The sequence below is a fragment of the Orcinus orca genome, chromosome 10 (genome assembly GCF_937001465.1).
Source record: "Orcinus orca chromosome 10, mOrcOrc1.1, whole genome shotgun sequence".
Classification (NCBI taxonomy): Eukaryota; Metazoa; Chordata; class Mammalia; order Artiodactyla; family Delphinidae; genus Orcinus; species Orcinus orca.
This window is the reverse complement of record NC_064568.1, coordinates 606,660-632,616: the sequence shown is the minus strand read 5'-3', so window position 1 is coordinate 632,616 and position 25,957 is coordinate 606,660. Positions and strand designations below refer to the sequence as shown.

Below are 25,957 nucleotides of genomic sequence, written 5' to 3'. Positions count from 1 at the left end.
ATCTTTGTTGAATTAGGAGCAAATAAAGAAACGCTTCTCTCTGAAAAGTCTGAAATAGAAACCAAGATGCTCACAGCGTCAAAGGAATGCACGCCTATCCTGGTGGGTCTGCTACGGGACCAGCCGTAGGGCTCCGGCTCCCCACCTGTCCCATCGCTGCTCAGGAATGGGAAGGATGGGACCCTTGCCTTCACAGGTGTCACGGGCACCCTCTCTCCTTGCCCCTGGCGCATGCACCCGCCCCGCCGTGCACATGCAAGCACACACACTGAGAGACAGGCTGGTACAACAGGCTGAAACGAGCATGAATCAGGGCAGAGACACTCGGCTGTAACAGCAATCAGCCGCACAAGGACAGGACGGCAGCCTGAGCTCGGCACACTTCATCTGCTACCGCTAGAGCCATCATCCTGAAGCACGTCCACTCCCATCAGTTCAGAGCTTCCCAAGCCTTCAGAAAGGGCCCAGACCCCGGCACCCATGCCCTCTCCCCTCGGGTGGACTCAGCGGACGCGGGAGGCTGCCAGGACCAGCCTGGGCAACGGGCCTCTCCTGACCACTGACGCTGTCCCCTTGGGAAGCCCGTTCACAGCACGACTCCCCATGATCCTGTCCACAGAACGAGTGAGGTGACATCGTCCAGGTGCCTGGGCCACAGGCAGCATCCGCTGAGTGCCAGGGCCTCCCTCCCGTCTGCCTCGCAAGCCCACAGGAGCTGCAGTCCCCGCTCCGGCTGGGCTCACCGTGCGAGGTGTCGTGTGTGACCCACTCTGCACAGGCCAAGCACACACACACCGCACGGGAGGGGCCCAGGCCTTCCTGACGTGGAATCTACGCGGGCTCCTGGGCCTAGCACCGGCAACTTCCTGCCACATCGGCCCCAAGCGAAAGCCGGAGCCCAGCTGTCCCCACCCGACCCAGCACTGTTCGGCCCTCTCTGGAATGCATTTGACCTCCCAAACAGCTCCGTTTAATCTGTGTTAGAGATGTGCTATGCTGCACAATCACCCTTCGTAATTTTTCTTAATTCCTCAAGATGCGTTCTGCTACCTTTGAAGAAATAAACACAGCTTCCCTGATCATTTGTACCATACGGAAAGGGTCATAAATTTTATATCCAAGACAAATGGCAAGCTTTGTATTATAAAAACCCTATTTTTCCTGTTATAGCTTCAACCAAACTTTTGGCCTTTGCTTAAATAGGCATTTGGACTGAGCTGCACATGGTTTTGAGCTGATACACAGAAGCTACAGCAACAAACCCTGAGAGCAAAGAGCCTTTTGTCACCATGGTTCCCACCCTACACCCTCCAGCCAGGCCCCAGACGTGGCCGCACCTTGTTTCACCGCGCGGTGTTGCCCTCCTTCTGGGATCTCAGCCGGGGCCCTGAGGACTAGTTACCCTGTAGGTCAGCGTCTGGAGGACTTGACATCGTGAGACTGGGTCAGGGCGGATGGGGCTGCCTGCCCGGGAGTGCTCATACCTGGCTCAAGATCACCTAGTGGTCAGCGTGGCACAGGCTGCGCTGGGCCTCAATGCCCGGTCCCTGGACGGAGGGAGGGGGGCTCTGAAGAGTGAGAGGCACAGAGGAAGGGGCATCACAGGGAGACCAGGGCCCCCTCTGCTTCACGCCAACACTGCCGTCCTGCCACCAGAAACCAAGATCCAGGCGGAAACAGCACCGACGGCTGCGGCTAGCATCCTGCATCACCCAGGACACGGTGGGGGACACGCAGTCACCTGGGAACCCCAGAGCCACGTTCAAGATACACGCTCTTCCCAAAACGACTCCCAGATCTGAGCAGTCGTGTCCTTCAAACAAGGAACCATGTGTCATAAACACGTTTTTCTCATCTAGGACCGAGGTGACCGTATTTTTTACTTTTAAACCATTTTATATTTCTAACCCATATTTAGAAATTCGTACCTGCCTGAGGTAGAAGCTCGTTCACCTGACGAAGGAGACAATGTCAAAGGAAAGAAGGGGGCAGCACACTCCCTCAGCGCAGCTCTGACAAAAGCAGGGCTGTGACAGTGACGCCCTAGGGGACAGTGCCAGCCCTGCCGGGGCCAAGGACCCCGAGGTGACGGCTATGAGCCAATTCACCGGTCGGGCCGCCTGCAGGACAGGTGGGGAGGGAAACCGTGTGTCAGCCCAAGCGAAACTCCTGGGCAGGGGGACAACTGTCCCCACGAGACGCCTGAAAGGCGGTCCATCCACCGCGGGAAATTCACAGAAGACTGGGACGGCCGGAGTCAGAGCGCCACGACCCCGCCAGGAGCGTCTCGCAGGAGCTGGGGCTCGGTCTGCCGGAAGCGCGGCATGGACGGTCAGTGCGGTCCAGCTGACCAGGCGGTGGCAGCGAGCTAGGACGGCGCTGCGGCCAGCGAGGCGCTGCCCACGGGCCCTGTGGTGTCGGGGGTGCCTCCACACGGTGGCTCACGGCCTCCCCTCATTTGTGCGTGTGTTGGGTGGGGGCAGGGGGCAACAGCGGGAGTGACGGCTTGGGGACACTTTAAAGAGTTCCTAGGAATCACGGCCCAGGGTCTGCACCCTCAGCTTCCCGGAGACTGGACTGTGGAGAAGCCTTGGGGTAGTGGCTCTCGATTCTCTGCGGTCTGACCCCACCAGGAACACAGGGCCTGTCCTGGACGATACAACCAGGATCCACTCCAGCCTGGACCCAAAGCCGTGCAGTGGGGGCAAGGGAAGCCCCAGGGTGGCACGTGGCCAGCCCGTACCACACACGCCGCTTCTCCGGAGGTGGACCCTCAGGACAGAGAGCTCCTGGGTGGGGTGGGTGGAGCCCCCGCCCCTTCAGACCCTGCAGCCTTTCCTCCAGGGGTCTGGAGGCTGCCGGGATGCTAACACGTAACCACGAACCTCTCACGGATGTGCTGGCAGAGGCTGCAGAGATCACCCTTCCTGGAGCCCCCGCCCTGGTCCTGCAGCACCTGGCACCTGGAGACGGTGCGGCGTCCCGGGAGGTCAGCAGAGTCCTGCCCTTGTCGCCGCCAAGGGACGGGAGCCCGGTCCACGGGGCCCGGATCTGAGGGGCTCTGAGACCTACACAATGACCGCTCGACTGTCCCGAGCCCTCGGCAGGGCTGCCTCTCAGGAGGACAGGGCGTGCGGTGCTGGCACAGATGACTACGCGGGACCCCAAGCAGGGCTTTCTCTCGGGAGGCGGAACAGGGAGGCAACAGACCCAATTGGAAGAATAAGCCCAAGGATGACGCCGCTCAGTGGTAACCCCTTCACTGCCGGAAAAGGGAAGATTCCTCCACTGTAACAGCATCTAATCCCCAGAAGCTGATCTAAAACGTGACACTCCAAGAAAAACGAACGTGGCACAAAGAACGGAGCCTTTCGGGACGGTGGCTTTACTGCCGAAGCGAGTCATTAACAGAGCTGGGATGCAGGGCCGTCTCGTCTTTGTCGAGGGGAGGGATTAACAGACTGTCGTCTCTGAGCCCAGCTTCCTGAGTCACAGGTCTCTGAGCAGTAAGAAGGCACCGGGCGGAGGCCAGCCGCCCCTGGGGGCTGCGGCCACGTGGGGTGGGGTCCGCCGGGGACCTCACAGCCCGCAGGACAGGCTCTGAGCCCACCACCTGCGGTCCTCAGGAGGCTCCCCTGCCCCTCCTGGCTGGGGGCCCCCAGACGCTGTCCCCGGCCAGGAGCCTCCCTCCTTCCTGCTGGACCCTGGCCTCCCACGTGGCGCCCTAGCCTGGGGGTCTGCACGGCCCCTTCTCATCTCTCGGTTCTGCTCCGGAGTCAGGGACAGTCCCCAGAGTCTCAGCCTCCCTCCGCCCGCTGTCCTACTGTGTCCCCCTCGCAACGCGTTGCATAACTGACCGTTTGTGTGCCGGGGGCCCAGCTCATGTGCAGGGGCCTCGTGTGTCTGCCAAGAGGGAGAGTCACCGGCTGGCGGTGCCAAAGCGGGTCCCACGTGGGCTCCCCACCTCCACCTCAGCACTGGCGCCGTCTCAGCCTCTCCCAGATGCTGCCAGGCATCTTTCTAAAACACGAATCCCTTACAAGCTTTCTCACGGCTTGCCACTGCCTGCAGGACGCATTCCAATTCTCTCACACGCACAGAAGGCCCTTCACACCTGCGACCAGGCCGCCCTTTCAGCCGCACCCCTTGACACCTGCTTCCCCCCACGCAGGTCCCTGCTTTCTCCGGCACCGCGCCCGGGTCTCTGCCCACACGGCCCTGACGGCAGAGCCGAATCAGCCGGGAAGCCCCGCGGCCTCTGCCCGGGAGGGCGTCATTCACGCGGTGGTGAAGCAATGATCACACCGAATATACCACGCGGGTGCTATGGTCCGGGGCCCGGGACACAAAGCGGCAAACACGGCTCCTGCCTGCAGAAGCCTGAGGGCCAGTGGAGCACGGTGCAGGGACAGAAGGGGCGCCCAGCAGGGGTCTTGGCCCCAGGTCCACCCCGGCGATCCCAGAGGGCGGTGCCACCTGGGGAGATGTGTCCGTGCGCCCTGCCACGTGGCACCAGCCATGGGAGAGGGCCCAGGTCACCGCCACCTAGTCCTGTCTGCAGAGAGAAGGGACGACGGAGAGCCCTACGGGGGCAGCGAGTCACATGGCAAACACACCCAGCCGTCTCTGTGGATGTGGCCCGGGCCGGGGCAGGCCACGGGGAGAGGCCCTGAAGGGGGAGCCTCCCCGCTCGAGGCCAGTCACGAGCAGATCGCAAGGAGGCTCTGCCCGGAGAAACCTGGTGGCCACTGTCCGCGGGCCACGGGAGCCAGTCAGCCTGCCAGCCTGCAGCGACGTCTCTGCCGGACGTCTGTGAGTGGGCACCGTGGCCCAGGAGGAAGGAGCAGGTCTGGGCCCCATCGGACCTGGTTCGGATCCCGCGCTACCCCTGCCGTGGGTCCTGAGCACCCGTGGGGACCACTCAGCCCTCGCAGGAGCCTGAGCAAAAGAGGCACCATCCCCGCCCCGCTTCCCAGTCCAGGAAGCGAGCCCGCAAGGTGCCGACGCGGCTTCGGCCCCTGCCACGCACTTCACGCCAGGGGCCCCAAACCACACAGGCTCCAGCACAGCCGCCGCACGTGATACCCTTAAAGAAACAGATTACCTGCACTTTGTCTTCTGAATGAATTATTCAATGGGTTTTGATTTGTCAACCTCTCAAAGAGCCAGGTACACCCGTTTAAAACACGTGTTTTGGTAAATTTCTGAACAGACAACGCTCCTTTTAACAGGTTAGGTAAGGTAAGGAAGTCAGAGACAGAAACATCCTCTGAATTCAGGCTACTACAGCACCACCTGGATTAGAGGATGTTTGAACCCGTCTCATTCAGGATTCAAGCCCACAAGCACCGTCTCCACAGACAATCACCGTTCCATCATTAGGTCCCTGACACACGCAGACGGGGAAGCTCACACACCTGAACACCAGCCCCTCCCTCAGCTGGGCCCGCGTCAGGCAGGAGCCCGGCCCAGGTGAGGTGGGCAGCCCAGCAGCTGTGTCCTCGCGGACCAGACCTCTCTGGTCGCAGTCCCTGCAGCACGGTGGCTCGGTCCCAGGAAACAGTTAATAGCCTGCGTCTTGCGGCTCCCCTGTGCTGGCCTCTTTGAGGGCCGCCCTCTGCGGGGCCGGGGGCCGTACGAGTTTCCTGCCAGGGGCGAGCCGAGAGCAGCTCTGGACGACTCCCCCAGGAAGAGGACAGAGATTATCATAAAAACTAGACGTGACAATAAATGCAGGATGTTCCCCGGGGTCTTAATCTCTTCCTTCAGGAAACCTGAGCAATTCCGCCTTCCGTGCTGTGTGAGGTAGAGGGTATGTGCGTGCGTGCGTGCGTCCTGGGTTACCTGCTTCTGCCCCAACGATGGAATCCTTCCAGAGCCAGAGCCCCAGCCTGTGGTGTTGGCCTCGCCGCCCATATGCTCCTCCTAAGGCCAAGTGCTTGCTGACCCCCGAGGGTACACTGGGCCTGGCAGCCTCAGGAAAGCTCGAGAGGCCAGCGTGAAGTTGGGAGGGTCACCGTCTGTCAGCGTCTAACACGGCCAATGTGACCCACGGCGCTGTTTGCTGCTTGGCAAACTCTAACCCCTTCCTCCCCCAGCCACGGGGGAGTAGCTGGTGGAAGAACTACGCTCTCCTCCAGGAAAAAAAATTTAAAGTTGGACTTTAAACATCTGTGTGAAGGCGTCTAAGGACAAGACGAAGCAGGACTCGATGGCCAAGGCTATGAGGAGAAGGGAACCTGGAGGTGAGCGTTCATTCCTGGAGCTGCCTCCCCGCCAGCCCCGAGTTTTCGCCAATTCTTGGTGTTGGGCAAACAGCTTCTTCTAAAAGGCAGAGAAGCCAGCAGGGTCTCTGGAGCTCTCTCGGGACGGTAGAGGCACAGCATGGCTGGGACTCCAGGGAGAAGGGAGGCACACTCGGGGGTCTTCCTCCTTTAAAGCATTCTTCAGATCCTTGAGCTCAGGAAGTCTCATGGCAGGAAACTCAGAACCTAAGTAAACAGCCACTGAAGGGCAGAGTAGAATTCTCGAAGTTTCATAGAGTTGAGGAGGCAAACATGGGGCTTTCGAGCTCGCCAAGAACAAGGAGCCCTGGACAGCCAGACCCTAGGGACAGGGGTCAGTCGAGAAGCCTGAGCTCCACCAAGACTGCAGGCAGGACCCAGTCATCTCAGTCCATCAGGGTTTACGTGACCTGCCTTGACACTGGCCCATCCAGGAAGGGGGTGAGCACCTCTGGGGAAGCCTCTGTACCTTCTTTTTAATGCCTGGCATTCAATCAAGAATTACCAGGCACACGGAGAAACAGAACCACGAGAAAAAACAGGCAACAGAAACAGACCTGCAGATGACTTCAAAATAGCTACAATTAATACGTTCTAGACTTCATAGTTCAAATGCATATATCGGGAGAGAGAGCAGGCTGGACCTGGCTACAACGTTCCGGGCTCTGGCTTCTGCCCAGTCCCCTCATCCACTCCTCCAGCAGCCCAACGTCAAGGCCCTGAACATGCTAATCGCTTCCTGCCCGGGGCCTCCGCACCTGCTGACCTTCTTTGGAGAAGCCCTCTCTCCCGCCTTGCTTGCTCTGGCCCGCGTCTCGGGTCCTGAGGAGTCAGTTTCAGTGTAGGACACCCCCACCCCATGCCCGCCCGGGTCTGGGGTCTGGGTCGGGGCCTCAGACTGGGCTTCTTCACTCGCTGTCTCTCACGGCTCATCACTGTCATCAGCCATTGTTTGGGCAAATGGTTTCTGTGCAGTTAGTTTTTTGTTTTGTTTTGTTTTTTTAAATGAATTTATTTATTTACTTTTGGCTGTGTTGGGTCTTCGTTTCTGTGCGAGGGCTTTCTCTAGTTGTGGTGGGTGGGGGCCACTCTTCATCGCGGTGCGCGGGCCTCTCACTGTTGTGGCCTCTCCCGTTGCGGAGCACAGGCTCCGGACGCGCAGGCTCAGCGGCCATGGCTCACGGGCCCAGCTGCTCCGCGGCACGTGGGATCTTCCCGGACCGGGGCACGAACCTGCATCCCCTGCATCGGCAGGCGGACTCTCAACCACTGTGCCCCCAGGGAAGCCCACAACAGCTTTCTTAGTGAACTCAATCTACATACTAAATCTGTTCCACGCCATGCCACGCTAGGTGTGGTGAAGGGACGACTGAATAAATGACCACCATCGCTAACCACTGTCACGCAGGCACAGCAGCAGCCACTGACGGCCCACCGTGGACCTGGGCCCACCCCCAGGTCCACCGTCCACGGGGGTCTCACCTGCGGACAGGAAACCCAGCAGGAGGCAGGGCCGAGGTCTGAGTCCAGGTGTGTCCACAGGGGCCTCCACGGGACAGCAAAGCCGCCGAGACAAACAGTGAGGCCCAGAGGCCCCGAAGCTGTCCAAGCTGGGCTTGGCCCCCCACGTCCAGGCGCGGCTGTGGGCAGGGGAGGGAGCCACCCGACAGCAGACGAGGGGCGCCGACCCTTCAGGCACACGCTCTACAGGGAGCGTCGTCCAGGATGCCGTGAACAGACAGAGTCCCCCCTGCACCACACACGCCATGGAACCACCGACAGCAGACGAGGGGCACCGACCCTTCAGTCACACGCTCTACAGGGAGCGTCGTCCAGGATGCCGTGAACAGACAGAGTCCCCCCTGCACCACACACGCCACCCGCCTCTGCCTTCAGAGGGCACGAGAATGAAAAAGGAGGTGACAGTCAAATCCACCCGAGTCCCCCCTCAGGATGGGGCCACATGGTGGGTGACAAAACGCGGCAGCACTGACGGCAGAGCCCTGGCAGCTCTCCAGCTCCTTCCCCTGCAGGTAGGTCGAGATCCAGGGAAAGAGGGCGGGCGCTGCCCACTTCTGGGGGTCACATTCCTGGGTAGCTGTCACCCAACCTCTCCCTGTCACCCACTGCCTGTGATTCCGGTGAGCCGGAATCTCACCTGGGAGAGGTGGGGACCCCACCGGGGCAGCGACAACGCTCCGTCCTCGGGGTCCCAGGTCTCCATCGCTCCCCGGGGAGTGGGAGGGTCCCGCTCCCCAGCTCCCGTCACTGCCCCAGGGCTGAACTGCAAGAGAAGATTCTCCTCCCCACACCCTCCCTTCAGTCAGCTCGACCAGGACCCGCAGCACCTCCCCGGCTTCGGGGGTCCCTGCGGCGCCAGGTCTGGACGGGATGTGCCCCCTCCGGGCACCCCCACGGCTTTCAGCAGCGGCCTCTCACCCCTGGTCCCCCAAACCTCCATACGCCGTCACCTCGAGGTGGCAGAGCCAAGCTGGTCCCCCCTGCACTGGGCCTGGGGGGGAGGGGCAGGCACGGGGGCCCCAGCTGATTGACAAAGGTCGACGGGTCCCCAGGGACACCTGCACACAAGGGACCGGCTCTCCCTTCCCCACGGGGCCCCTGCAGACCTTCCTGGACCTGCATCCGAAGCAACAGGCGCGTCTGCAGCAGACAGGCTGCCGCACCCCTGTTCCTGACGCTCGGCTCCCAGGCCCCCAGCGCAGGAGCAGGACAGGCGGACAGAACACTGGTGCTCAGCCCTGTGCCGCCCGACCCTGTCCTTCTGGAGGCAAGACAGCCCCCGGACCGAGTGTCACGCAGAGGCTCTAGGCTCAGGGCCAGGCCACTCTGGAACCCGCCCAGGGGCGGGGGGGCCAGCAGCACCCCTTCTTGACTCCCTCAGGGGCCTGGGCGCAGCGCCCAGCCCAGCTCACAGGACACGCAGGACCTGGTCCTGGAGTGGCTGGCTCCGCCCCGACCCCCGGCGCGGGGATCTGAGCCCCTCGAGAAGCTTGCAATCAGGCCTCGGGGCAGGGAGATTTTACAGACGCAGGCGAGTTCAGGGGGAGGAAGCTCTTACTTGATCGCACCCTCCATCTTCGAGGCTGCCTTGTGGAACTGCTGTGAAGACTGTCTGTACGTCTCGACATTCTGCAACGAGAAAATGGACCCGACGGGTTACCAGACGGAAGCTTCTCTCCGGCCGCAACCCCACCCACAGCCGTGCTGAGTCCACACATGCCGACTTCCTGACCAGGATCACAGGGAGGGCCCGGCTCCTCATGGACCAGCCGCGACCAGGATCACATGGAGCCCCTGGCTCAGGGGTCACACCCCCGCCACGAGCGAGGCCCGGCCCGGCCTGCCCCACCGTGTAAAGTTTTACGGGCACACGGCCATGCCCACGATTTGTGACCGCACGGCTGTGGCTGCTCCTGGGCTACGACAGTGTCCACAGAGGCAGCGAGGCCCACACAGCCTAAGACAGTCACTATCTTAAAGAAGAAGTTTGCCGTTCCTTCGTCTGGTCCAACCCCGTCTTTACGTGGACTCTGCTGCCCAGAGATGTGAAGCAACTTGCCCGAAGCCACACAGCAGGCAGCGGTGCCGGGACCACAGCCCAGGACCCACACACTCACCAGCACTGCCAGGCAGTCCCAGAGGCACGTGCTGCCCTCCTTCCGGGGGCACCCCGTGTGTGCTCAGGGCCGGCAGTGTGGGGACGGCAGCAGGACAGAGCTGGGCTGGAGCCTGGGGCCACCGCAGCATCCTTCCGGTCAGTCACGCCACTTCTTTGTGCCCCAAGGAGAGTGGCTTCAGGCCACCCAGGCCCAGCACCCCGCATGCCACGTCTCCAGAGGAGACCAACGTAAACACAGCTGCCCCCCAACACCAGCTCCTGGCCGAGTCCCGTGAGGCTCACGGGTGGACCCAACATCTCCAAGGACGCAGGCTCGAGGACGAAACCACCCAGAGGAAGCCCGACACGGGGCTGGCGTCGGACGCCCCAGCAAGATGCCCTGTGGAGCTGCTGGGCCCACACAAGCCTGGGGTAGCCCCTTCCCACCACAGATGGGCAAACGCAGCTTCAGGGCTCCCACGGGGGCCGGTCAGTCAGGCCCTGCAAGCAGCCAGTGAGGCAGGTGAAGGGACCCGCGGAAGTGGAGACCCCACGGCCTGTCGGCCTCCAAGCCCGGCTCTCCCACTCCACCTCCACTGAGTACACAGGGAGCCTGGCCCAAAAGGAACGAACCAGTCGGACCAGAACAGGTGACAGGTGCCCAGATCAGAGCCGTGCGGGGCAAGCGCCGTACCCCATGGGCCCCATCATCCACCTGCACGGAAGGTAACCATGGCAGGCGTGGGGAGCACGTCCCCGAAGCACCTGCAGGGCATCGAAGGCGGAGTCTGTACCCGGGTTGGGGGGGCGGAACCAGGCCAGCAGCCCTATCCTGGTACCACGGCCTCTGGGAAGGGCCAGCTGGGAGGGACGCGGAAGGGTGTTCCGAGGCGCAGCTCAGCCCACGAAGGGCAGGGGTTCTGCTCTGGGCTGTGCTGGGGCGAGCCCGCTGCCGGGCTGCCACCCCCAGCTGCAGACTGAGGCCACCCCGCCGCTCCCTGGCATGTTCCCCACCCCTGAACCAGGGAGACAGCCGAGGCCCCTCTGATGGTCAATGGGAGCTGCGAACACCCAGCGCACAACAGGCATGAAATAAATGGGGGCTCTCCGCACCCAGCCCGGCTGCCCCCCTCCACAGGGACGTGCTGACGCCCAGCCGTCCACCCCTGACGATCCAGCCAAGAGATTCCAACTCCACCTCAACCAGTGGATGGTCAACCAACACTGACCCTGGGGAGGGAGTAAGGACACAGGTGAATCAGGCCCGGCCCTCTCCGCTGAGCAGACGCTCTCCTGGGATGGCCATGTTTTAACGCTCTCTGCACGCGGCGTCTGCTCTTTGGGTCACTTCCTCCCTCGAACCCTGTCTCCTAGCCGTCAGGCGGGCAGCCCTCCCCGCGGGGCGCCGAGAGGGGCGGGCTCAAGGGACGAGCGTACCACCCACACGCCACCACTGCCTCTTCTGAAGTCAGAGCCCCCAGCCACGCTGCCCGTCCCCTCCCGCAGACAGCCTCGCGGCTGAGGCCTGCCCTCCTGGGAGAGCAGCCGAGCGGTCCCTTCCCGGGGAGCACCCGCAGCCCAGGTGGGATCCTGCACCTCCACGCACCGCCCGGCTGGGGAGACCTGCGTCAGTGGCTGCACTGACTGCGACCTCAGCCTGAACCTGTGGTCGGTGAGGCTAGTCGCAGGAAGTGCCCGCGGGCCAAGAAGTGGTGGTAACCCCAGCGTGGCTTCCTCTACAGCCTCAGGATGACTCAGAGGACAGCCCCCGCTGCGCCCTCTGCGCCTCTAACCAGCCTGAGCAGGTCAGGCACCGCCAGCGACCCCCTGTCCCCAATGCCCCCCGCACGCGCCCACCCGGCTTCCTGGGGCCGTTGGAAGCCGTGCACTCTGAGGCCTCAGCCAGTGAGAGCAGGGCCCTCGCAGACTCCACCAAGGGGCTTCTGGAAGGACCGGGGGCCCCCCACCAAGACCCTGCTGAGCGCTGAAGGTCCCACGGCAGCCCGGCCGCAGGCAATGGGGCCGAGCAAGGCTCCACTCTTCAGGGTGTGAGGAGTCGTGGGGCGGCCGCGTGGACGACACAGTGACCCCCGCATCCCCGCTGCCCCCTGCTCCCCCCAACCGGTGATCTCTCCTCCCCTAGATTCAGACCCCACGATTTCAGGGCCCCTCCTCCCCCTCCAGCTGCTGCGAGCGAGTCTGAAACCAGAAGACCCGATCTCGATTAATTAAGCCTGCCATTAAAAATTAAATAACGTGAGCGAGAAGGTGTGAGCCTTATCTCAACAGGCTTCAAGAGTCCCAGTGTTTCTTCAATTACTTCCCAGCAGTTTTCATATTTCATACTGTCTGATTTCTCCAAGGGCCTGGATTCTGGAGATCAAAAGAGAGGGCAGGGGGAGGAGGGAGGCTGGGGACCGAGGCGGGCTGTCCATCCCCACCGCAGCCAGGACGGGGGGCCCCTAAGGCAGAGCTCGGTCTGCCGGCCTGGAGGGGAGCCCCAGGAACGGGGAGAGGCCTCCGGGCCATGAGGGTGGGTGCAGGCCGCGGGGGGGCGTCTGGCTCCCTGGCTTCTTTGTGAAATAAAGACGGTCCCAGAGCGTCCTCCATACAGCGTTGTGGGAATTGCTACAAAATGCCGCTGAAATGGCACATATAAAACGCTTAGAGCTGGTGGGGTCTGGCACAGAGGAAACAAAAAATGTCTTAAAAGCTTAACACCCAAATGCACGTCAGCCAAGGGAAAGAGAGGGGCATCTCCTGGAGGAGGCGAGCTCCACCACGGGAGGGGTTCTCAGCCCCTCTGCCTGACCTAGCCCCAGAGCCGCCGGCGGTGCCAGCACAGAGCGGCCCCACCAGGAGTGGCTGAAAAAGGGGGGCAGGCGCAGATCCGCTAGGGCACATCAAAAGCGTGAGCAGGACGCGGCGTCTGTCTGCTCAATGGAAGTCTCTGAGCTGCCGCTCCGTGGACGCAGCCCCACCGGGAGCTCGCAGACCGGGCGGGGACGAAGAGCAGGCTGGGGGCCAGGCCCAGAGAGGCCGCAGGGGCCACGTGAGGATCGCGAGCTTGGACCCCTCCCCCAAGTGAGAGCAGCTCAGCAAACACTTCGGGAGAGTGTGAGAGAGAGAGTCACTGGTTGTGCTCTGCGGCCGTGAGCACTGAACCATCAATCGGGGACACAGGGCCCACGGGGTTCAAGTGGACCCCCATGCCAGGCGCTGTGGCTGGGACCAGTCACCAGACTGGCCCTTCACACCCAGAGCTATGCTTCCGGTAGGAATGTCTATCCCTCTGCCGGGTGCAGACAGATGGTCAGAGGCAGACGATCCCGCCCAGGGGCCAGAACCTCGAGGGAAAGAGGCAGGCCCCAGAGCCGACCCATCAGCTTCCCGTACGCGCATGCCTCCGGCAAGGGATCCAACGTACCGAGGGCCACGCAGACTGGGCTCAGAGCAGACACGCGGTTGTGCCTAGAGGCACCTGAAGGCCCAGAGCCGGGAGAGTTCCAGCAAAATCCGTGCAGCTGTCGGAGCCGGGGCCGGGGCTCAAGGAAGCACCAGAATCTGCAGGGAGCAGAGTGAGGACGGGAGACCCCAGACCCTGCGGCGCTTCAACACGTCCAGGCAGTCATCAGGGGTACGGAACACTCACCAGCCTAGTTACCAAAGGCTCTCCAAGCCCACGGGAACGCAAGGGCACGTGGAGAATTGTAAGAAGTCCCAACAGTCAACATAAAGCTTTGAAAGCTGCTGGGCGTGCAGTCGGTGACACAGTAGGTGAAGGGACAGAAATTCCGTTTCGTTGAGGGACTGAACAGCTGGCTCTTTGTGAAGCCGGTTCAGCATCTTTGCCCCTCCCGCGCGTTGGTGCCGGCCTCCTCCCCAGTCGCCAGACCCCACCCCGACCCCACTCCTCCCTCGGTCTGCTCCTTCCCCCGACCCCCTGGCGCTGCCCTTTCAGCCAGTGTTATTGCTAAAAATGACCCAGTGAAGCTGGCCGGCTATGCCCTACTCTGCTGAGTGGAGAAGACACCCCTTTCCAGACTTGCTCCGGCACTCACCCAGGATGGGTAAGGGCCAATCCTGCCCCCACTGCCTGCCCTCAGGGATGTCCACTGAGATCCTTTCAACCCCGGGGTCCCTCCCCTCCACCGTTTCCTCATCCCCAGGCACACCGTCCAAACTTATCCACGGCCACCTTCCCCAGGGCCACACCCAGGGCTTCCCACCCTCCAGGAGAGCCTTACCTGGGATCCCAACTGCAACCTGACAGCCCCACCTAGGGTCCTCAAGCATCCCCAGGACAGTCCCGCCTGTGATCCCCCCTCTACCCCACCCCCCCCCCCGGAAGGCCCCACGTGGCACACCTGCCCTCTAACCCCACTGACCACGCCTTTACCCTCCACCCCTCCCACACCCTCCTGTCCTCACTTCCGCTCCCTCCCTGGTCCCCTGCTTTGCCCTCCCTGGGCCCTGCTTCCAGCCCCTCCCATCACACCCTGCGACCCTCAGCTCTCACCCAGGTACCTCTGCACCCGGTCACACTCCAGGCCTGGCTGATCCAACCCACCTGCCGTGTCCGCCCCTAGGCCCAGGAGACCCCACAACGAACTTAGGCTCCAACCTCAGGTGAACCTTCCCCACAGCCTGTAATTCTTGAAATTCCAGGACAGCTGCCTCCACCAGGCCTGTTTTCCAGCCTGAGTTCCTGCCGTGGGCAGATGGCCACTTCTCGACCCCAGAGACGTCGGAGGCTGCAGCCGGGCACAAACAGGAGTCTTTCCCCAGGGCCAGGGTGCCTCTGCCTTCGCCCACCCCCGCCAGGCCCCGGGTCCCTCGGGCAGCGATGGGCCATCTCTGGGGCTCCGAGGAGGCAGTGACCAGCAGGCCGTGGCTCCTCTGTTTCTTCCTCTCATTTATGAGTGCCTACTGTTTACAGCAGTAAACGAGAGAGGTGCAGCCCTGGCCTTCGCAGAGCTAGCCGCCAGGTTCCGGCAAAACAACAATCCTACTCAGGAACCAGTGCCAAAAAGACACGGCAGGGTAGGGGTAAGGCACAGCCAGGAAGGCCATGCTGCGGACAGCGTGGGTGGATACCTGAAGGACATGAAGAGGGAAACGAGGTTCGGGGGAGGCTTAGGCTGGGACCACCGCGGTGCGCTCTTGGAAAAGCAGGGCAGTGTGGCTGGAAGTCGGTCAGCTGATGGCTGGACCGGGGCCCGGCCACCTCACACAGGGCCTGCTTCAGGGCTGGCAGGAAGCCGGGGGCTGGACAGGGGACAATGCGGTCTGATCTCCACTCTGGAGGGACCACTGACTGCGCCCTCAGAGTCGGGGGGTCAGGACCGGGGTCAGCTCCTGGGGGGGGCGGGGGAGGGGGGGCTGCGGAGAGTGCAGAGGAAGGGGCAGAACACGGCTGCCAGGCGGGCAGCACAGCTCTCACAAGGCAGCCAGCCAGGCCTTGTGCGCTGGTTAGCTGGTGTTTACTCTTCCAGACACACGTTTGGCTACTTGAATATCTAAAGAGTGTGAAAACAAAATACAGAGCACAATAGAAAATAAAAAGGAATTTTAAAAATGAAGGGACATGAATTTTAACTCCACCTTTGTGGCTTACTGGTAACCCGATCCCGAGCAAAGGGCCCCAGAGTCAAGGTCTCAGGACCGCCCCCCGCAGGCAGTGACTCAGGCCACAGGCGTGTTGACCAGGCGCCCCGGGAGGCAGGCTCCGCACGCACAGGTCCTCAGCACTGAGACTCGGCCCTGGGACCAGAGGGCGCTCCCGGCGGAAGCTACAGGCTGGACGCCCCGCTTCCCAGAACCTCGTCCCCCACCCCCGCCCCCGAAAGCTGAAAGCCTCCCCGCCCTCTGGCCAGTCGGGCGGGCGGCCCACGCGGCCCGGCCCATCCGGGGAAGGTCGGGGACCCGCGGCGGCAGCACCACCGGCTCGTCCGGCACGGGCGGACCGCTCCAGGCCTCACCGGCGCCACCGAGCACGAGCTCCCGGGGGACCTGAGTGCCTGGGACACCTGGGGGGCGCAGGTGCACGGAAGCAGGGCCCCCACGGGCACCACAGCCGTTTCCTAAAATCCCTCCGCGGCTCCCGCTGTCCTCACCCGTCCCCGAGGCCTCGCGGGGCCCTCAACCCTGGAGCCACGGGGCCACCTGAGCCCAGCCCGTAGGCTGCTGGGTGGTCTGGGATGGGGCCCCAGCGTCGGTGTTTAAGGAAGATCCGGGGGTTCCCTGGGCACCCAAGGTGGGAAACGCTGCTCCAGGTCCCGGAAACCCTGAGGTTACGCCTGCTCTGTCACTGACCAGCCTGTGCCTCCGCCTGTGGCCCCTGCTCCACAAAGAGCTGGGAAATCTTTTATTTCAAAATTAGAAACTACAGCGGGACACCCAAACGTGGTCCTTTGTATTAAGTGTCCTAGCTGCTTGATATTTTGTGGTTTGAGAAGTTTTCAAAGAAAATCAAAGGAGGAAAGAGGGCTGAGAAAAAGGAAGAGGAAAAGGGGAAGTCTGGCGACCTTCGCGCCCCCGTCTCACGGGCCCCCTTGGCTTCCAAAGTAATTGGAAACACGTTCGGCCCCGTTGTCAGTCCTGCGGAAACGCCAGACCTTTTGCTTCTCCTAAACACAGGTGACTTTTCTTCATGGTTGTCACCTCCTCTGATTCCAACTTCTAATTTTAGAACAGTTTCAAAATGTTGGTAGACAGCAGGCTTTGTGGGGATAATATAGCTCAATGTATATGAGGTACAAATTACCTAAGTTAAAAATAATTCTCTCCTTTATTGCAAAAATGACTAACTCAAGTACCGTAAAGGTTCTTGCTAAGTGCTTACTAAAGGTTCTAAGAGACTCTGGGAAAAGAGTTCTTTTCTTTTTGACTTCACCTACAGGAGAGGGAATTCGCCTCTGACGAGCCCCTACTGCATGCCAGTCCCCAAGTGCTGTTACACAGTTCACATTGTTTGTTCTGCAGGCAGAGTCTGAGGCTGGGAGCTGGACCCACCAGGCGTGTCTGCCCACAGCCTCCTCCATGGAAGGATTAGTCCAGGCGCTTGACACAAAGAGACGAACAGATGCAAATGAGGGTTTTGGTCCTTCTACAGAACGAATACCTTGATGAGCTGAGACATGAACGAACACACACCTGAACCACCGGTACGTGTTTGCTCTCCGGGCTGTGCAAATGCAAACAGGAAATGTCACAGCACCGAAGAAATCCGCACAGGTTCTCACGGAAGCCTAAAGTTTGGGGGCTGCAAAAGGGTATTTTTTAAAAGGTCCTATTCTCATACCCGCAAATAGAGCCCAACAGCTCATGGGCTGTAGAGACAGCTCGTAAGCACGAGCTCCTAAATGAAACAGGCTTGGAGTCGGGTGGTGCTGGGCTGTGCTCAGAGGAGTGGGAGAAGACCAAGAATAAACGAATAAATACACCAGGAATAAGTAAGGTGCATTTAAAAAGATCGTCCTCTGGCCTGAGCCGCACGCGGCAGCCGCCCTCGGGGGTCAGGGGGCCATCTGCACGAGGAGGGACAGAGGCCAGCACAGCTACTGGGGACATTTGCTGCTGCGTGGGGGGGAGTGACACCCCCCACAACCACCGGGGGAGACAATTCCTGACGTGTCGCCCTCGGGGGCAGCAGTCAGTGCTGAAGGAACGGGAGCTGTCGTGACCACTATTATTACCAACAAGTGATCTGTTGAGGAAATTAACCTACCAGCTTCTGGAACCACGGCTCGGGAGCAAGGGGGGGTCAGTGTTCACGGCAGCGGGACCCCAAGGCGGCGGCAGCTGATGGGGGGGGCTCCAGGACCTGGACCCCCAGGCACTCTGTTCTCCCAAGGAGCTGAGTCCACCGGCCACAGCCCTGGGGGCCGGCAGCTCCTGGCACGAGCTCCGGGCGCAGAAGGTAGAACGGCCCCAGGCCAGCGGCTGGCAGGCGGCAGGGGCGGCTCTTGTCCCCCCACCAACCCCAAGCCTCGGGCTGGGGTGGCCAAGCCAGGTCACGTCCCTTCCCGCCACCCGCAGGCACCGTGGGGGGAGCAGGGGGGCATGGAGCCCAGGGCAGGACCCACTGCCCCCCTTCTCTACTCTGACTCAGCACTGATGCCCGGCCTCCGGGGCCATGCCCAGGGCCCTTCGGTCCAGCCTGATGCCCTCTGCTTCCCCCAGGACCGCCCTTCTGGAAGATGCCACGCAGCCACTCCTCCCCGCCCGCTGATCCCGCCCAGGCCGCTCTGCTGAAAGGGTGAAGTTTTGCACCTGAAGGAACCTCGACCCTCCTGCAAAGAGCAGCCCTGCAGCTGCCTTTTCTTCCCCTTCTTCCTTTAACCTCCTCCTGTTTCCTTCCATCCTCCTGGAAACCTTACTTCTGCTGCTCAGGGGGAGAGTGTGGCACAGGCTTATTCCAGCCCTGCGTTCAAATCTCGCACCTTGGAGAAGAGTGTGACAGTCACCAGGTGCGCATCACCTGGGCTCACCGCTCACTGGGGCTCTGCCCATCCACCCACTCACACGCTCTTTCTGGCTGAAGCCACTTGACCTATATCGACATTTTAGTCATCATGACCTTTTGCCCCCGAACACTTCAGCTGCATCTCCCAAGAGCAAATTAACTCTGATACTCTGAATAAACACTAAACAACTACCACAGTCGGGACCCTTCACATCAACAGGATAATTTTCTAATACATAATCTGTATCTGACTGTTTCCAACTGCCCCAGGAAACGCCCCCAATCCGGGACGCAGGCGAGGGTCACAGGTCGTGCCTGGCTGACATGGCCCTGCCCGCCCTTCAGTCTAACCTACTCCCACCCTCGCTTGGCCTTTCAGGACATTGATATGTTTCACGAAGCCAGGACAGTTGTTTCAGAGAATGTCCCTCAGTTCGAACACTTGTTTTGTCATGATTAGATTCAGGTTAAATTCCTGGCGGAGAAACGGCAGAGGTGAGGCGGCCGTGCAGCCGTGTCCCCCATCGACACGTCAGTGCAGAGGTCACGGGACACTCCTCCTCTGACCCTGGTTACTTTGTGGCTGCTTCAGAGTGACATCACGTGGCTTTGGAGGTGAGATCGTGAACACCCGGCACACTGGTGCCTCGCTCTCTGGGAGGAAGCCTGGAACGGCCCACCCAGAAGGGACACGTAAATGATTCGGCCAACAGTCTAGCGAAGCCCCAGCACGGCCACATCAACTGCCAGGGGTGGGGGGGAGAAGGGTCCAGATGGTTCCAGCCCCCAGCCACCATATGGCCCCGGCAAGGCCCCTGACTTCAGGAAACAGAGCCGAGCTGTTCCCGTGTCCTGTCTGAGCCCCCGACGCTCAGAGCCCGTGACCCTAACCAACGGCTGCTTGATGCCTCTGAGTTTCGAGGTGATTTGCTATGTAGGAACGTAGACCTGCGACCACACCCTTTCCCTCGACAACAAACACGTGACCTGAAGAGTGATGCTGTAAGAGCATGATTACCCTGCTTCCCAACAGTCATGGTTTTCGCTGAATTGATTATTATTACAACAGTGGCAAATGGGTGACTGTCTATCGTTCTCTCCACATTTATTAGTTGTTGTTCCTTCGTAAAGACAGTTTTCCTCTCCTTTCCTCCTTTTGATCCTGTATGTTTTTATGTCAGTTTGGACTTAGATTCTCTTTTAAAAATCCAACGTGTTATAATCCATTTCTGTCGTCATTATTGTGTCGCGCAGACAGGGTGTCCGAACTCGGCTCGTGGGACCTCTTTCAGGCCGTCTCCTGGGTCCCGTATAGACGCACATGCCCTCACCATGTTCTGAACACTCCTCACTTTCTCACAAGATAAGATGTTAGCCACCTCAGTAGGTACGCAGCGATGTCTAACTGCAGGTCTAATTTGCATATCCAATAGCTAATGATGGTGAATGTCTTCTCATGTGCTTATTTGCCATCTGTATATCCCCTTGGTGGATTTTTCTAATTGGATTGTTGGTTTTTACTTATTTATGTTTTGCTGGTGCATTGTGACAGTATTTTCTATGTTCTAGACACCAGTCCTTTGCTTGGTGTGTGGTTTGTAGATAGTTCTTTCCCCGTCTGTAGCTCCTCTTTTCATCTTCCTCACAGGGCCTTCCACAGAACGAAAGTCTTTAATTTTGATGAGGTCCATTGTAACGTTTTTTCCTTTTATGGATCCTGCTTTTGGTGCTTTTAATCTCAGTACCAGATGTTGTTAGTACGTAGCAATCTGTAATGCAGTTGATTTTCGTGTGCGGGTCTTGTGTCTGGTGACCCTGCTAAAAGCCTGTATTAGTCCTAGAGTTTCCTTTTCTTTTTTCTTGGATTCCTTAGGTCATCTATGCAGATGATCGTATCCTATGCAAACAGGGACGGTTTTATTTCTTCCTTTCTAATCCACAGCCTTTCATTTCTCTTTCTTCTCTTACTGCAGAGGCTAGTGTCTCACTGGTGGCGTAACTCTAACCCTGCTTTAAGAGAAAGTGGTGACAGCCACCTTGTTGCCATGGTGGGGCGGGGGGCGTTCAGAATCTCATCCGTATCTCTGGTGTCGGCGGTTCTGGTACATGCTCTTTAACAAGTTAAGGTAGTTCCCTTCTATTCCTGTTTTTCCAAGAGTGTTTATCATGAATGGGAGTAGATTTCTGTCAAATACTTCTCTGTATCAATTAGTATGATCATATGTTTTTTCCCTTAGCATGTTGATATAACAGATTTCATTGATTTTCAGACACTGACCCAGCCTTGCACACCCAGAATAAACCCCACTTTGCATAACATGGTGTATACGCACACAGTGTGTAATTCTTTTCATACGTTGCTGGATTTGGTTTGCAAATATTCTGTTGAGGATTTTTGTGTCTAACTTCACGAGAGACATTGTAGTTTTCTCTTGTCTTTGGTTTGGTAACACTGCTTGTCTGACAAAGTACTGAATAATACTGGCCTCATAAAATGAGTTGGGAAGTTTCCCCTGAGCTTCTATTTTCTAGAAGAGATTGCATAAAATTGGTTTTAATTCTTTTTAACTGTTTGGTAGAAATCTCCAGAGGTGCCGTTTGGGCCTCGAGATTTCTTCTCCTGGAGTCTTAAAGTCATGAAGTCCATTTCTTCAGTGGTCACAGGACTTTCCTGTTTATCAGTTTCATCTTGGCTGAGTTTTAGCAGTTTGTGGTTGTCGAAGAACTGGTCCATTTCTTCTATGCTGTGGAATTTATGAGCATAAAGTGGTGTCACTTCATTCCCTCCCAGTGGCCATGGAATCTGTGGGGGTCCAGCCTGCTTCACTGTGACGGGGGTGACCTGCGTCTTCTCTACACCTTTGTCAGTCTTGCCGGAGGTTTATCAATTTTATCCAATTGTTCCGAGAACCAGCATTTTGTTTCATTAATTCTCTTCAGTGTTTTCCTATTATGATTATATTTTCTGTTCTTATCTTTTATTATTTCCTTCCTTCTGCTTGCTTTGGGTTTATTTTGCTGTTCTTTTTCTAATTTCTTGAGCTTTTAATTTGAAACTTTTCCTCTTTTCTAATTTCGGGATTCACTGGTATAAATTTCCCATTCAACCCTGCTTAAGCTATATCCTATATATTTTGATATGTGGTTTCCATTCTTTCAAATTTGTTAAGGTTAGTTTTAGGGCCCAGGATATAGACTATCTTGGTCCCACAGGTGCTTAAAAAATATATGCATTCTGCTATTGTTGGAGTATCCTTTATATGTCAGTTAGATCCTGCTGGTTGGTTGTGTCATTTAGACCCTTTATATCCTCGACAACCTTCTGTCTAGCACTTCTATCAGTTGCTGAGAAAAGGGGATATTGAGGTCCCCAAACTATTATTTTAGGTTTGTGTGTTTCTTTCTGCCCCATCAGTTTTGGCTTCACATGTTTTAGGCCTCTCTTCTTCCGTGCATACACATTTAGGATTACTATGCCTTCCTGGTAGACTGATCCTTTTATCATCATATAACACCCTTCTTTGTGTCTAGTAATTTCCTTTGCTCTGAAGTACTTTATCTGATATTAATGACCACTCCTATGTTTTTCTGGATCGATGTTTACATGACACATTTCTTTTTTCTTTTTTTTTTTGCGGTACGCGGGCCTCTCACCGTTGTGGCCTCTCCCGTTGCGGAGCACAGGCTCCGGACGCACAGGCTCAGCGGCCATGGCTCACGGGCCCAGCCACTCTGCGGCATGTGGGATCCTCCCGGACCGGGGCACGAACCCGTGTCCCCTGCATCGGCAGGCGGACTCTCAACCACTGCGCCACCAGGGAAGCCCGACACATCTGTTTTTCACCCTTTTACTTTCCATCTATGTCACCGTATTTGAATTTTCTTATAGACAGCAGAGTTGTGTGTGTGTGTGTTTGTGTGGCAACCTCGGCCTTTTCACTGGTATATTTAGACCATTTACCTTTAAGGTGATTACTGACAGTTAGAGCTTAAGTCTTCCATCTTCTTACATGTTTTCTGTTTGTTCCCTCTGTTCCTCCTCCATTTCTCTTTTCTTGTCTTCCTGTCAGTTAAACATTTCATCAGATTCCATGTTGATTTATTAATAGTGTGTCTGAGTCACTGCTTCACCTAACTTTCTCAGTGGCTGCACTGAGCATTACAATACACACATGTAATGTACAACCTGCTGCTGCTGACGCTCTACCGCTCAGGGTCAAGTCTGCAAGCCTCACTTCCACTTAGGTTCCTACAGCCTCTCCACTTTTTAAAGTCTACTTTGAGCATTTTTTGCACATGCATTTGCCTCACATCATACGATGTTATATTTTTTGTTTCAACAATCAAATATGATTTTAAAAATTCATGTGAAGAAGGATAATCTGTTGTATTTATCTGCATTTTTATTTCTCCTTTGTTCTTTCTTTCTTGTTCATATTCCCAAATTATTTCTTTTATCATTTCCTTCTGTTTGAATAACTTACTTTGCCATTCCTTATGGGTACACTGGGCAGCCACAAATTCTCTTAGCTCTCTGTAATCCGAGAACGTCTTCATTTCCTCTTCGTTCCTAAAGGATAGTTTTGCTGGGTGTAGAATTCATGGTTAGCAGAGCTTTTCTTTCAGGACTCAGGAAATGCGCCACTTCCTCTGGCCGCCGTGATTTTAGATGAGATTCCACCATCGATAAAATCGGCATCACCGCGTACGTAACGCTGGTTTTCTCTGACGGCTTTCCAGTTTTGTCTTCAGTTTTCAGAAGTTTCATGATTGTGAGTCTAAGTGTGGCTTTACCTCTGGGAGTTGCTCAGCATCTGGATTCAGAGCCTTTACCGCACTATCGTGTCCACTTGGTTCCTCCAAGGCACTGGGGCTCCTGCTGACCCTGCGGGGTTGCCTGCGGAGCAGGAAGTGCTTCCCCAGGCTGTGCTCCCCCGCCAGCCACTTGTTGGGGAGGGGTCCCCCTGCCACTGTCAGGCATCTCTTGCCTACAGGACCCAAGGAGCACTGCCCCAGCCACTTGTGGGCAGGACATCTCCTGCCGGCCAGCAGCTCACCAATGATCTGGGTGGGAGCCAGGACCCTCTGGTCCACAGGACAAAGTGTTCTTCCCAGGCCAGTGCTCCCTGGCTGCCCCCAGCCCTGCTGTGGCAGGATCCCCCTGGTGTGCCGTCGAGCCATTTGGGGTCTCGGGGGAAGGAGGGAGTCTCTGGCCCCAGGGATGAGGAACACTTGTTGGGGATGCATGCCAGGGGCTCTCACCTGACCCCCAGTGTGGCTGGGAGGGGCTCTGTCTCAATCTGGAGGACTCTGAGCCGACCTGCAAAGCCATCTGCCACCAGGCTGGGGCCAAAGACACTGGCCCTGTTTGCCTTCTGTCACCGGGAGGGGACTGTGAGCACGTGGGCCACCGCGCTGTTCCTCCATCCCAGGGTCCCTCGCCAGCTCTCCCTCTCCCTTCCTTTCAGAGACCTGTGGTGCCTGTCAACTTATTCCAGGGTTCCCAGCTGTGCTTGGTGGGGAGAGCAGGGAGAGGGGAGCCCAGACGTCTTCCCTCTGGAAGTCCCTCTCTGTGGGGCGGTATCTGTCTGATAGATGGCTGGGTTCATTTATTTCTGCTTGTATTAATTTTTAACACCATCTCTGTCGATTTACTTTTCAAATAAGCAAAACATTAACACGGTTCAAAAGTCAAACTATTTATAAAGAACATAGTCAGAGACGTCCCACACCCTCCCTGTCTTGCCAGCCCATTCCCACTCCCAGCTGTAGGTAAAAATCTCGTTAGTTTCTGGTTTATCCTTCTTGAGGTTCATTTTGAAAACTAAGGAGATTCGTACACTTCTGTCTTTTTTTCTCATTTCAATAGAGGCATGATTTTGGCCTCAGAACCTCAGTCAGCAGTTAATCATTCAGAGCCCAGCAACTTAAAGTCTTCGGAATCTCTGTGCTTCCCTTTCAAAGCCCCTTCAGATGCCTCTCTGATTCCACGTAAGCCCCCTCCCTCCTTTCTGCTCAGCTCCCCCAGCTGTTGAGTCATTTGTCTACTTTCCCTCTTCACATCTTACTGATCCACTTTCCTCCAGACTTTCCTCATAGTTCTCATTCTTTCTTCCCTCATTAACACATCTGAGAGGCGATCTCAAAGAAACAAGGCGCTGCCTTGATGGGAGTTTGCAGTGAGACGATTTCTGCCAAGCGAATCCTGTTCCGCAGGAAGCCCCTCCCCTCGGGCGCCCTGGGGAAGGGGAGTCACAGGAGAGTATCAAGAGCAGCCTGGACAGAGCCGCCTGTGTGCTCAAGGTCACGTGTTCAGGGCAGAGGGGTGTTGTCGGCAACGCTGTTGATGAAACGGAACGTTCGCGACCGCACGTCATCTGGCGGGGGCCCCGCTGCCTCACAGAGCCCCACAGTCCCGGCAGGTCAGCTCAGCGGCTTCTCACCAAACTCACGCTTCACACCAACTCTCCCCCAAGCACCTACTGCTGCTTCGTATCGCTAGAGCTCCCCAGGCCCCTCCCAAGCGCCCCAGCCACAAGGTCAGCAACGCTGCTCCTGGCTCCAGGGGTTACCAGAAACCTGATGGGAAGGGGTTCCACTCAGGACCACTGGCAGCGCCCTCCGATCGGCTTCTCAGCCAGATGACATGTGTTCCTGGGCGTCGACAGGGAAGTGGCCCGTGGGAGCAGGTGCCACAGGGACGCCCGGGGCAGGTGTCCGCAGGTACCGCTGTTCTAGGCAAAGCTGCCAGCTGGTAACCAACAACCAGGTGCCACAACGTCGTCTGTTTGTTTCAGTGACGCCTGGCATTCTCGACAGAGGCCATGAGCACGTCCACAACACTTGCCAAGTGTGACCCTCTGAACAAGAGATGGGACGGCCTGTGTTCCTCCTGGGACGATGGCAGGAACCCGGCTCCACGGGGTCCACACGGACAGCCCTCGCGGAGACAGTGATGGGCCGGAATCTTTATGTCCCAAAGCATTTCAAGTAAGACATGAAGTCCTTTCTTGAGCCATTTAACTCGGGTAAATAACCTAACCTCCCTCTGCTTGAGTTTAGAGGCTGGTATTGTGAGACCCTAAGAGCGCCAAGACCCCTCCAAACTGACTGTGGTGTATTTAAGAAGGCACCAGGTAAGAGGCCACCAAGAGCCCCAGAACCTTTACATTCCACACCTTCCCACGTGATCCCCGGGTTCCGAGTGCCCGGGGTGGCCCCGGCCTGGCTGCCCTGCAGTGGGAGCTGCGCCTGCCCAGCCCCACGTCCTCCGTGTCTGCCGATGGGCCCGAGTTGCCGCTGATGGAGGTGGGAAGGCCTTCGCTCTGCAGGGACCTGCGGGCTGGCTTCGGGTGGGTAGGCACACAGGCCACAGCCCCAGGACCTGTGCTGGGCGTGTGTCCACAGAGGACCCTTCCCTCCCCCGCTTTCTCTGCTCTGGATTTGCAGGTTTGCTGCTGCATGTGTAAGAATCACCTCCCGACCTGGAGCTCAGGCTGGGGCAAGAGGCCGACCCCCATCAGAGGCTGGGGACGCTGAGCTGGGCCAGCAGATGGTGGAGTGGAATCTGAAGGGCGTGCAGGGCCC

General features: G+C 58.2%; 1 protein-coding gene across 2 annotated transcripts in view; it reads right to left on the bottom strand.

Annotated features, from left to right (window-relative positions):
* The window catches only part of CHCHD6 (coiled-coil-helix-coiled-coil-helix domain containing 6), a 125,387-nt gene that overhangs the window by 13,936 nt on the left and 85,494 nt on the right, over nucleotides 1-25,957 (bottom strand). For both annotated transcript variants that reach the window (XM_012538938.3, XM_033416084.2), the window contains one exon: nucleotides 9,364-9,434. In XM_012538938.3, the coding sequence (XP_012394392.1) occupies nucleotides 9,364-9,434 (71 nt within the window). The remainder of the gene's footprint in view (nucleotides 1-9,363; nucleotides 9,435-25,957) is intronic.